The sequence below is a fragment of the Fusarium phalaenopsidis genome (assembly GCF_050370095.1).
Source record: "Fusarium phalaenopsidis strain FUZ10S chromosome Unknown contig_32302, whole genome shotgun sequence".
Classification (NCBI taxonomy): domain Eukaryota; kingdom Fungi; phylum Ascomycota; class Sordariomycetes; order Hypocreales; family Nectriaceae; genus Fusarium; species Fusarium phalaenopsidis.
Window position 1 is genome coordinate 4931841 of NW_028145405.1, and position 12339 is coordinate 4944179.

The 12339-nt window shown below is 53.8% G+C and overlaps 5 protein-coding genes across 5 annotated transcripts; 4 read left to right on the forward strand and 1 right to left on the reverse strand.

Moving 5' to 3' along the window:
- Window positions 1–774: 774 nt before the first annotated feature.
- On the forward strand, window positions 775–2220 carry LRP88_08875 (biotin synthase; the record flags this gene model as incomplete). The annotated part of the gene is made up of 2 exons (XM_083245373.1): window positions 775–1080; window positions 1300–2220. The coding sequence occupies 2 exons, from the start codon at window positions 775–777 to the stop codon at window positions 2218–2220; spliced, it is 1227 nt and encodes a 408-aa protein (XP_083099867.1).
- A 2275-nt stretch (window positions 2221–4495) lies between these two features.
- Window positions 4496–5476, forward strand: LRP88_08876 (uncharacterized protein; the record flags this gene model as incomplete). Its single annotated transcript, XM_083245374.1, has 1 exon — window positions 4496–5476. The coding sequence occupies one exon, from the start codon at window positions 4496–4498 to the stop codon at window positions 5474–5476; it is 981 nt and encodes a 326-aa protein (XP_083099868.1).
- A 1182-nt stretch (window positions 5477–6658) lies between these two features.
- On the reverse strand, window positions 6659–7969 carry LRP88_08877 (Bromodomain-containing protein; the record flags this gene model as incomplete). Its single annotated transcript, XM_083245375.1, has 3 exons — window positions 6659–7711; window positions 7771–7895; window positions 7957–7969. 3 exons carry the CDS (start codon window positions 7967–7969, stop codon window positions 6659–6661), a joined length of 1191 nt encoding a protein of 396 aa, XP_083099869.1.
- A 376-nt stretch (window positions 7970–8345) lies between these two features.
- LRP88_08878 (OST5 family protein) lies at window positions 8346–8690 on the forward strand (the record flags this gene model as incomplete). Its single annotated transcript, XM_083245376.1, has 3 exons — window positions 8346–8484; window positions 8539–8593; window positions 8645–8690. 3 exons carry the CDS (start codon window positions 8346–8348, stop codon window positions 8688–8690), a joined length of 240 nt encoding a protein of 79 aa, XP_083099870.1.
- A 159-nt stretch (window positions 8691–8849) lies between these two features.
- On the forward strand, window positions 8850–9861 carry LRP88_08879 (repair protein Rad1/Rec1/Rad17-domain-containing protein; the record flags this gene model as incomplete). Its single annotated transcript, XM_083245377.1, has 2 exons — window positions 8850–9006; window positions 9056–9861. 2 exons carry the CDS (start codon window positions 8850–8852, stop codon window positions 9859–9861), a joined length of 963 nt encoding a protein of 320 aa, XP_083099871.1.
- Between the last annotated feature and the right edge of the window lie 2478 nt (window positions 9862–12339).

Sequence of the window (12339 nt, forward strand, 5' to 3'; positions counted from 1 at the left end):
AGCTGGATGGAATGGGATGGAAAGGATGTCAAGCATCTTGTCTGCAGTGCAGTGCGTGCTCCTCACCAGCAGGGCGGGCTCGTTAGACGCTGGCATCGCGCCATCGCTCGGGTTTACCCCCGTTCCCGCCCCTACCCGTCCTGAGAAGCATCCTCGACCCCAAGGGGAAAGATGCTCGGTTTCTCAACATAGAACTCCGAATAGAGGTTGGCGGCGGTTTAGGACGGTTAAATAACGCCGTCTTGAGGCACACGTCTCCCCGAGGAGCCGAGGTTGCCGCGTTGCTGCAATGGGCATGGCAATGTCCCGGATCTGTGCAGCCACCATGTTTTGAGTTGGGATATGGGTCTCAATGCACAAGAGAGCAAGATTGATAGGCGATATGGACGTCCGGAGACTGGCCGAAGATCGGCTGGGTTTCTCACCTTTGGGTCGATCTGCCCCAGGCGGCCCCTTGTCAGCGTGGGGGGAGGTAGAGCCGTCAAGGCAGCACAGCCCATGCTTCTAGAGCTCACCAACAACGCAACGGACGGGGGCATCCATTCCATTTGGGGGCGTTTTCTGGTGTTGTTCGTCTCCTCTTTCTCAGCCCGGTCCCTGGATACCTTGCTCTAGTGCCTCCGCTGCTGCTGGGTCACTGCCGTCCAGCTCATACACTACTAGCTTCTCCCTCCTCCTCCTCTCTTCCTCTCTTCTCTCAACCATCCATTCTCTCATCATTCCTTCTTTCCTCTTTTTCTCTGACCCTCTCACACAATCTCTCACTCTCTCACAATGAAGCCCGGTGCCTCTCTCCGCCTGAGGGCCCTCCGCCCGGTGACGAGCGGTCGCCTCCTGCTCCCCGCTTCGGCGAGATGGCAACACCCACGAGCCATGTCGACCGTCGTCGACTACGTTCGGCCATCGCAGCCGCCCCCTCCCCCGGCGGGAGCGCACGACGCGGTTGAGAAGCAGCGGGCTGAGAGGAGGAAGCAGATTATGCGGGAGGCCGTCACGGCGAACACGGTCCGACACGACTGGACCAAGGAGGAGATTGCGGCCATTTACTACCAGCCCGTGCTGGAGCTGGCGTACCAGGCCGTGAGTGCTTTCTTTCTGTTTCTGCTTGTCTTTTTAGCTCTGTTATCATCGCCAAGTCTTGAACCATCATGGTTGCCATCACGGTTGTCTCAATGGTTCGATTTGCGGGGCTTGGATCTGCCGGCTCGACTTGAATGGCGGGGTAGTTGCGTGTACAACCTCACAGATGCTCGTCATTGCCAATCAGGACCCCCATCACTGACAGTAGAATCCCGATAGAGCACCGTCCACCGTCGATGGCACAACCCCGCCGAGGTGCAACTTTGCACCCTCATGAACATTAAGACGGGTGGCTGCACCGAGGACTGCTCCTACTGCGCCCAGTCGACCCGGTACCAGAAGGGCACCAAGGTGCCGGCCAAGAGGGTTGAGAGCGTCGAGAGCGTGTTGGCGGCGGCGCGGACGGCCAAGGAGAATGGCAGCACCCGATTCTGCATGGGTGCCGCCTGGAGGGACATGCGCGGGCGCAAGAACAGCCTCAAGAACATCAAGGCCATGGTTGAGGGCGTCAAGGGCATGGGTATGGAGGTCTGCGTGACACTGGGCATGATCGACGCCGAGCAGGCCAAGGAGCTCAAGTCGGCCGGCCTCACGGCGTACAACCACAACGTCGACACGAGCCGCGAGTTTTACCCTTCCGTCATCTCGACGCGCAGCTACGACGAGCGGCTGCAGACGCTGAGCCACGTGCGCGACGCCGGCATCAAGGTCTGCTCGGGCGGCATCTTGGGTCTCGGCGAGTCGAGCGAGGACCGCGTCGGCCTGCTGCACACCGTGTCCACCCTGCCGAGCCACCCCGAGAGCTTCCCCGTCAACGCCCTGGTGCCCATCAAGGGCACGCCGCTGGGCGACCGCCCCATGGTCGAGTTCACGAGCATGCTGCGCACCATTGCCACAGCCCGCATCATCATGCCCTCGACCATCATCCGCATCGCCGCCGGACGCAAGACCATGTCGGAGGAGAAGCAGGCCATGTGCTTCATGGCCGGCGCCAACGCCATCTTCACCGGCGAGAAAATGCTGACGACTGAGTGCAACGGATGGGACGAAGACGCTGCCATGTTTGGCCGCTGGGGTCTGGAGCCCATGAAGAGCTTTGAGAAGTCTCCCCAGCCGGCCCCTGAGGTGAGAGTTCTGTAAACATCAGCCAGAACCTACCTCGACTGAGTTTTGAAGTTTTGCTTAAACAAAAAAGAAGAAAGCAAAAAAAGGTCGTCTGCTGTTTTGACGCAATGCTTGTCTGTGTGTCTGTGTGAAGCTGCTGTTGTTTGAAACCGCGTACGCCATCCATCATGAGCTCGAACCCGACATTGCCGCTTCGGGGCACGCACCTGCCTTCACCGGCCCAGTCTCCGGGACCGGCATCGACCCGGGTGCGAGCAGGCCGGTCACGGGCGAATGAAAAGCCAGGGATTCTCCAACAGCGATGATGAAAGCTGGAGAGGGAAAACTGGTGATGGGGGACTGGGGGCGGAGACCGGGAAGCGAGGAAATGGATTGGTTGGCTTGAATAAAATGGGTGATGGCATCTGACCTTGAGCAGGGGGAGAGATGGGAGACGCCACGAGGGGGCGGATGTGCACTTTATAAGAGGGTGCCAAACGTAGTGAGGAAATTCATGTCGTTTAGCAGCAAATCTCGGTGAGATAGTAGTCCGTTTTGCACTTTTTTGTAGTCGCACATGTAGTCAATGATGATTCCTCGCGAGACGCGTGCCACAACTGTGCACCTTTGTACGGAACGACGTGCCACAGCAAGAAATGCAGGAACCCCAAGCCCTTTGGCAATTCGACGATGGAAATGGGCCTTGATAAACGACTTTGTCGTGCAATTACCACATCTCACGGTTTCATTGTTCACGTCGTGGCCACGAAAATGCTAGGAGGGGAGTAAGCGATTGGTGTGGGATCCTCAGGTACACGACGCAGCGTGATAACCTTTGGTGCCTGGATGTTAGCTTTCGGGAAGCCATCCATCTTTAAATGAACATCTGGCCAGCTGGCAGAAGTACACGGTGTGAGAATTCGATGCCTTTGTTGAATCATTACACAGTAGATTCGCACGAGAGCTCGCGATGCTCCGTGAGGGTGCTTCAAACCGCCGCCCAACTATCAAGGGTCCTGCCAAACAAGCCCGATTACACACACCCTTGCAAACGAAGACCAGCGCAGCAAACACGATGACGGAATTACGGGTCCTGCAGCCTGGGGCTCTCTTGCTTGTTTTCAGCGCATTGACGGCGGGGGAAGAGCAGGGAAAGACGAGTCTCTTCTGCAACCCGAGGGACTGTGTAGGTGCGCTGAGCGCCCCGGGCGGTGGCCCTGTGAAGGCTATAATCCTAGGCAATGATGGAATGGAGAGAGCTGGAGCGGATGGCAGGGTAAATCAGTGAACCAGGTTTGGTGTTTAGCGCCTGACCGCCGCCACACCCCCCAGCCGGCCACCACCACCTGCACCTACGGGGGCCTCACCCATCCCACGCCCGCCGCCCCCATTGATTCATTGATTCATTGAAAGCAGGCCCCCAGCTCGCCAGGTGTGTCCAGGCGCATTAGGTCCCGGCTTCCCAAGCGGCGCCCGGGAGCCTATGAAGCGCCTGGGATAGATCCCTAGGCAAAGCCCTGGAACAACGCTCGAGGTAGGCTGCCGATCCACGGACGGCAAGTATTTCGCACCCGCCAGCTTGGCACCTGGTCCCTTGTTTGGCGCACTCTGCAATCCAGGCATGGGACATAGGTAGGTAGGTTCTTATTTTTTTTTTCTTTTCCGCCGCCGCCCCTCCTTCCCTCCCCGAGGCCGCTCTCCCACCTTATCTACTTAGGTAGGTACTACCCTCCCTTGCCTCGTTCTCGACTTTCACCTCTTCTTTTTTTCCTCCCTCCCACTTCAGTAAGAACCTCTCTTCCAAATATCTCCTCCCTTGGGAAGCAACCCTCGAACCCCGTCGCCTCCTTGTCATTGCCCGAGCGTGCGTGTGCGTGTTCTCTCATCCCGGAGGAACTGCCACCACAGCCCTTTCGGCTCCGCCGTCCCGAGTGTCGCTCACCCCGCCGAGAACGCCCGACCACCTTCAAACAAGCAGCTCTGGCCGTTTCCCAGCATTCCTAACCTTGAAGTTCGTCTTGTCTCGTGGCCTTTCTGCCTGATACTCCCCTGCGTCGTCTGTCTCGGCTTTTGCGACCTGCCTGCTCCGACGACGGTGGACCCTCGGGTTCTGCTCCAAATTCACTCCGGCCCGTGTGCGTTTCGACTCTCCGATTACGTGACCAACTCGGGTTCTTCTGGCGGCTTCTTTGAGCAACGGTGATTCCCAGCGACAAAAACAAAGCGATCTTGAAAACTTGCGCCTTTCCACGACATCTCATCCTACCGATTCCGCCTCCATCTTCCTAATCTCTACGAAATCACCACCACAATGAAGGGCCGTCCCGTCGACCAGCTCGTGTACGAGTACATGTTTCCTCGTCCCAAGAGCAACGACCCTCAAAACTTTCACGCCCTTCTTCAGCGCAGCCTGATTCCTGAAGTTCGACAGGAGACCCATGCATTCTACGGACACCTCGAGACTCAGGAAGCCAAGTATCCTGGCCTCGATTACACACACTCCACGCACCGCATCCGCCTCTCTCGCTGGCCTTGGCACCGTCGACTGTTCCGCGCCTTTGACGGCCTTCGCCTCACCAATGCCGAGATCGCTGGTTTGACCAAGTGGGAGGGCACAAAGTGGGCCAAGGAGAAGTATGAGAAGGAGCAGGGGTACACCATTCGCGACACCACCGCCGATGGCTTTCCCGACTGGACCGATATCGAGCACTTGCCCCGGAACTCTCGCAGCCAATCCGCCGAGGTGGGATATGTCGGCCTTGACGACCTGGATAATGAGATGGACGTCGAGAGCGAGGATGAACTGGAGAGTGTGGGAGTCGAGCTGAATGAGCGCCTCCGAGATCGGGTTGCGAGACGTGAAGCCGGCGACACTTCTACCATTCTTGACGAGGAGTGGGAGCAGTGGCTCAAGAACGCTATCGAGACGGGCGAGCTCAGTCTGCTGACAGAACAAATCTTCCGTGGGGCTGACTCGTCTACGATTGTTCCCGCCGCACTCTTCCCTCCTGGCCTGCTCAGCACTGCTCGAGCCGGTCACTGGGACGAGATTCCTGAATCCCTTCACCCCATGCTCCGCCGCACTCTCGAATCCGAGAACCCCAACCGGGCTACGGCTCTCCCCCCAGCCCGCGAGGCGTCGAGTACCCGTTCCCCAACGCCTGCAAGTTCCCTGCGGCGCCACTTCATGGATAATCCCCACCTGATCCGCATCCCCTGGACCCGCCGCACGCACTCGGATCTCCGTCTACCGGTAGGAGATGCGGGAACAGGCCAGCGTGCGGAGGCGTGATGCCTCTATTCGACTTTGTAATGAGTCAAGAATATCAAAGACAGAAAAAAAGCGTTGACCTTCGCAAAATTATACCCTTATACGGCACCTATTTTCTTTCAAGGGGCCGTATTTTTTTGACCAAAACTCTCGTCTACCCACCACACAGCCTCATTCCTTTTCTTACGACATCGGAGTACGGAACCCGCATGGAGCAGGCTACAGTCTCAATGCAAGCATCGACCCCGTGTCACCCCTGCGGTTTGCCGGGGCTAACAGCTACTACGACCAGCATCTGAGACAAGCAGCTTCATCTTTGCACGTTTTTTTTCTTTTGTCGTTGTTGCCGTTTGCATTTGCAAATACGGCCAGTGGTGTTTAGGCGATATGGGTCTCGATCTGGGAATGGGGATTACGGGAATTGCCTGGTTCAATGTTGATGGGCTTTGTTTATGCTGTGGTGATGATATTCCTCGGGGCGTTTTATTACACTTGCCTCGGGGGAACTCAAAGCTAGATTGTTGAGGTAGATGGATTTGGCAAAAACATAGCGACAATATTCTCTTTTTTGCAAGGCTGCGTCTTTTCCTGTTTGTGGGTTCTCATGTGCTGGTCACTTTGACTCATAGACTCGGCTTTTTGATAGATGGCCGCCAATCGAAGTTGGATTTCGATTCATACTTGATGCCTGGCATGAACCTTGTGCTGATGCTACGTATGTGTATATGTGTTGATATCATTCAGCTCTCGCTTACACTACGTGTCATGCAGCATCGTTGTTGTTGTTGTTGTTGTTGGGTTTTGTTATTGACCTGGCCGAGACAACGCAACATAACACCATTAACAACACCTAGGTATAGTTAAAAGGACCACGTTTCGCTACTATACATGGACAAGATGATATCAAGATCCTACGCTGCGTGGCATTTGGACACCTGCAGAAAGTGTGATCATGAAACTATCAATTCCTTGCAACGCCACCGTATACAAGGTGCATATGATGATGACTATAGTACAACCTCTCATGAAAACATCTCAACCCTTGAAACGCCTCGCTCATAAACCCACCCTTAAACCGGACAATAAAACACGGGTCTCAAACAAATGCAGATCTAGTACCTATTCCCCGTGGCCTCTGGAGGAAGCTCGCGTGTTTATCAAGCGAACTGTTCTCCTCCTTGGCTGAGCAACCGATTGCAAGTCCTACCTCTCCGGCTCTAGATGGGACCACTCGGGAATGGCCTTGATCTGCTGCCACATGAATTTCTCGAGCTTGTTAGCCGACTTTGCGTACGGCGTGCTCTCGTTGTTGTATTTGCGGCAGTTGTCAAAGACGAGTTTTGCGTCCTTGATGAAGTCCTCGGGCGTGAGGTACTGGTCGGCCTCGAGCTTACTCTCCATGGTGCTCAGGTCCATGGGCTCCTTGATCACGTCGTAGTAATCGGCAACGTCGTCTCGGTTGACGGGAACCAAGAAGGGCCAGGCAGAATTGTGGTTCTGCAGGTCGTTGAGAAGATGGAGGAGCTGGTTGTAGTTGGGTCCGTGACGGGGCTGACGGGCTAGCTCGTCCATATCTGGTGACCAGCCTGATGCTCGGATCGCGGGAATGTCGAGAGGGTTGATTTCGGAAATTCCATTTTTCCATTCCTTGGGAGGTGCGTGAACATTATGTGATTTGGAGTAGGCGCGGATCTTGGCTTGGACGCATTCTTTCTGCTTAAGGAGCATGCGACCCATCTCGAGGTATCGAATCCGCGGCAGCATCGAACACTGCATGATGGTTCCACCCTCGTAATCCTTGATATAACCCATCCAGACCTTCTTGTCGAGAGTGATCTCCTTGGTGAAACCCTGCTTCTTGAAGTATCCAATAGCATAGTTGTCGGCGTATGTGAGGAAGTGCATTACGTCGCTAGTAGCCTTGACGTAATCTTTGAGATGAGACATTAGGTGCGCGCCGTAGCCCTTAACTTGCTGATCAGAACTAATGGCGCAAAAGACAATCTCGGCGAAGCGGCGACCCTTGAATGGGCGGTACGTGATGCCACCAACAACTTCCAGAGGCTTCTTGACAATGGCGATGGACAGATGAGTGCGGTCGTAGACGAGTCGGGCGATGTAGTCCTTGGGCATCTTTGGGAGTTGCTTCTGGAAGATGCACTTGAGACCGGTGAGGATTATGAGGGATTCGCGCTCGTTGTCGTTGTTGACTACTCGGAATTCGATCTCGCCATTACGCTCTTCGATGACGGCCGGCTACGAGACAGAGGTGTGATGAGTACTTTGCGCGTATTGAATACATATAGGGGACCTACCTTTTCTGGGAATGGGATCGGTTTGATGGCTGCCTTCTTGTCTGGAGGCTCGGCAGAGTCATCTTGCTTTATGCGCTTGGAGGGGGTAGGGGAGGTCGGGTCCTCCTCGGCCTTGCGCTTTCCGTCTAAATAGTAGCATGTCAGACATCTCTAGCTTATCACGATCGCACTCTAAATGCGACTTACTCTCGTCAGGCATGGCTGTGGCGGTTCAATCGCAATACTTGCAATCAAAGTGTGGTGTTAGAGGCGAGTATGATGGAGTTGGATAGGCATCATGATGGCGGAGGATGGGCGCGTTTCAAGATGGCCCGTGCACTGCTTATGTCATTCTCGAGGCTTCCAGGTGGTCCAGCTGCCAGGGGAATGGCGCGCTAAGCTGCTTTGGTCTACCGGCCACGATGCGCCATCGTAAGCTCGTGAAGCTTCCCCAGAGCCTCTCCTAACACACTGCAACTACAGCTCAACTTCACCTGCTGGCCATACCAATCCATTCAACGCCGCGTCAACAATTGCTCAACGTCCGCTCAGCGAACGAACATACCGACTTTATCCTCCTCGCCACATCCTAGCCTATGGATTCCTCGCTGCATGAGGTCTGGCAAGCTGCTGCTACCAGTCCCTTCTTTCCTGCCGTGAACAAGGCAAGCCAGTTCTGGGTTGCCTTTCTGCTTCTTCTGCTCGGATTCGCCCTCACTGGTGTTTTCGCTCTGAGTAGGCATTTCTCGACTAATTCTGCTCCGTTCCATATCACTGACTGCTTGATAGACCGATCACTCCTCAACGTCCCTGTTCTGGGCATTCCAGCTTCTCTCGCCATCGCGTACGCCCCTGCTGACTCTCCATTGCCATATTGTCTTGCTGACTTTTGTAGATTCGGAGTTGTCTACATGTTCTGTGCTGTCGGAGTCTACGTCTGAGATACCCCAAAAGTCCCCGTTCGGTCGGTTTCGTGTACAATAGTTGGAGCATACAAGAGAGACGCCGCTGCGCGCGCCCGTTGCATTTCTGCCAGTTTTTGATTTTCTAATTCCTACACCTTTCTTTCACTCCCAACAGCGGCTTCCAAGATCTCCAAAATGGCAACCGAAGCCCAACCCATCTTTCGCGCTGTTGCGACATCGACGAGGCCGTTGTACCAGCTCCTAAAGTGCATCAATTTTGCACCTCGAGTTCACGTTCAGATCACAGACGAAGGTGTCCGTTTTTCGACCGATCATGCGCGAGTGATGCAAGGTGAATCGATCTGAGATTGCGCCCGTGGAACGGAACTGACAAGATGTAGGGGTTGCATTCCTCGACAAAGGCCTTTTCTCATCGTTTACCGCCAACGTTCCTTCACAGGAAGGTCCGGATCCCCCAGATCTACCAAGCTTCCAACTTTCTTTAAACTCCATCCTCGAGGTTCTCCAGATCTTTGGCGCCGTCGACGTGGCCACTCGCGCTCAGAAAGCTGAGCAGGACCCTTACCGGAGTAATCTGCGAAACTATCGCCCTGATGCGTTCAGCAACCAGACCCTCGGGATTTCAGGAACCTGCACTCTTTTGTACAATGAAGAAGGAGATCCGTTCAAGATCACGATCGAAGAGTCTGGAGTCAAGACTACAGCATCCTTGACAACCTACCTGCCAGAAATTCCTGACGAAATTCCTTTTGATCGCAACGATCTCGCCTTCAAGATGATCATGCAGTCTCGGACACTTCTAGATTCACTCGCCGAGATTTCTCCCACGGCTCCTACGAAGCTGACAATCACCGCCACAAAGACCACGCCTTTCCTCTCGCTGGCCGGTATAGGTGACCTCGGCAGCTCCGGCGTGGACTTTGCGCGTGGAAGGGATCTCATTGAATCGCTAGGTATTCGAGAGCGATGGTCGCAGTGTTACAAGTTTGACTTTATCAAGAATTCATCAGAGGCGATGCGGATCGCAACCAAGGTCAGCCTCAGAGGCGATGGACAAGGAGTACTAAGCTTGCAATTCATGGTCGAGATGGAGGGTGGCAAGCAGAGTTACTTGGACTTTCGGTTTATCCCGTTCATACAGCATGATGAAGACGATGACGAAGAGAGCACTGGGGAGGCAGACTAGATGGGAGGACAAGCATGTTTCATGGTACATCTGACCTAGATTTGGAAGACAATGATTCTCGGGTAACTTCATGTTTCACCTCGATGATTTACCAACCCCAGGAGCCTGATACCCGAGCCCAAACTGCGACGGATCATCGAGTGATTCACGAGATGTGTCTAATGCCTTGGCGAACAAGACTACAATGCAATAGCCCGCTGCCTCGCAAGATAGACTTTGCGCCCTAGGGGTCTCGAATAGCCTTGTCAGGGCAGTAGCTCACCCGTTAGTGCTCCGCCGACGAGAGTTTGCTGGCCTCGAAGGTCTCTTCTGACGCCATGGCTTTGCAATGGGCTCCCTTGATCAGCCGCTGGAATTTGAACGGCAGGAATTTGAGACTTGCGAACACTGACGCCCACTCATGGGCCGGGGCGTCGTCAATTGGAATGAAGGAGTAATTCACTCTCGCATTGTGCTCTACGCCAAGGACAAGACAGGACAGGAACTGATTCAATCTGGGGTATTGAAAAAGGGGTCGACTCCCTCGACGATGGACTGTGTACTCTTGCCGCTCAAGAACGCCATCACTTCAATTCCGAGACTCAAAGCCGCTTGGCAGAGCAACTAAACATCAATCTCTTTATCCATTGTTCGATATGACCCAGTCCCGGGAGATCAAGATTGTCATCGCCTCAACCCACAACACACGTCCGTCCAGCAGAAGCAACCACAGAAGAATGACGTGGCCCGGCTGCCTCATGCTTCCCGTTAAGTCATGGACGACCAGTCTGTTTGGTAACAGAGATGCCCCGAGACAGCCCGACGAGGGCTTCGAGCCGTTGCTGGAGGAGAGAAGGGGCTTTGCGGTGAAGCGGGCGGCATCGTCACTGCTTCGGATGACGGCGCCACGGCCGCCGAGAAAGCTCTACTCGGCCCTTTAAAGTCTCATGAGACGGAGGCCGTGAATATTAGGGGACGCGCATACAAGGGCGGTGCCTCAAGGCACGATGATGGATGAGGACTCGTCTTTCAAGACGAGACGGCAAATACTTTACGCAACACAACGACGACACTGAATGATTACGACACAATGGAGGGATGAAGACTTTGCTTGGACTCGATATACGGAACATACAGCATGCGGTTTGGAAATATTTGGAACGGCCTTGTTACAGGTTGGGAGTATTGAGATGGATTCTGGAGATGAGGGCTCGGAACGAGGCATATGAGAGCAGATACCTAATAAGGCACATGGCTTACTGTTACTTGCTGTATGTTTGTTGCACATATGGGCCCGTAACAACGAAATCTGGTCATGCATCCCTTCAACAGTCGTTCCTCGCCTGAGCATGCGAACTACGGACACAACTGGGTGATGTCTCATACCCAACAATGGGGTTTGGATATTACAATGCTGCTCTAGTCAATGTTTACTTACAGCATGGTATATACGAACACCTTGGAACCGGAATATGCCCGAACTGCTGCAACTGGCCATGTTTGGAGCAAAGTAGCAACCCCTGGAGCCTACGGTTGACCTGTCGATTCATTCTGAAACAATGAATTTACTCTATACCGAATATACCCGATACCAAATGATCATTCCCACCTATCATAGGCTCATCATCATGACATCCAAGAGATGAACACATGGCTATAGTGTCCCTGGCAACATTTACCGAAGATATCAAGGAACTCTGTCCTCAACAACCACCTCAACAGACCACGCACTCGCCACGTGAAATACAGCGTGTTCTAACCTACACAACGGCTAAGACTGAATTTGAGCGTGACACCCAAGATTAGAATGTCTTCGTATCGACTGTCGAAGAGACATCCTTGAATGAGTCCCCGCCGACCCCGCGCGGGTCGGACGCGGCCGCAGATTCCTACGCAGCTCTCGCGTGTTTTCGTCGAAACGGGTATGGGTGTTCAGGTGAGGATGGGTACCTTTGATAAAGTGTGTACAGCCTGAAGGAGAGGGGAGTAATATATTCATCTGCCGACATATGTTCAAGTGTTGCGTGCAGGGAGGAGTGGCTGTGATGTTCTTGGGTTCCGGGAAGATGGTGTGGCTTGCAATGAACTTTTATGCAAATGATGTAATTAACGCAAGGATTAAAGAAGTAAGAACCATTCTAGCTTGCACTTGAATGGTAATTAGACGTTTCTCTGTTGATTCGACCAGCGTTGGTGGCATGCAGATGTGTTAGTGCTGGCAACAGTATTGGTGAGCTAGCAATGGTACAAGACCATGTCCGTCTATATGGTGTCTACTGATAGGCCAAAAGTCAAACAATAACATAATAGACGCCTTATATCTCAACTACTTCCTCGAGAATCCAGTGTCTGGTCATGACATCTACAGTATTGTTGCCCTGCGACTTGCACAGTGTCGTGGACATTTAACACAGTACCACGCACTGCTACGTTCAACAGCTGACGCCCCATCCTTCTGACGATACAACCTTGACATGAGGATCAGGATTGCATCTTATA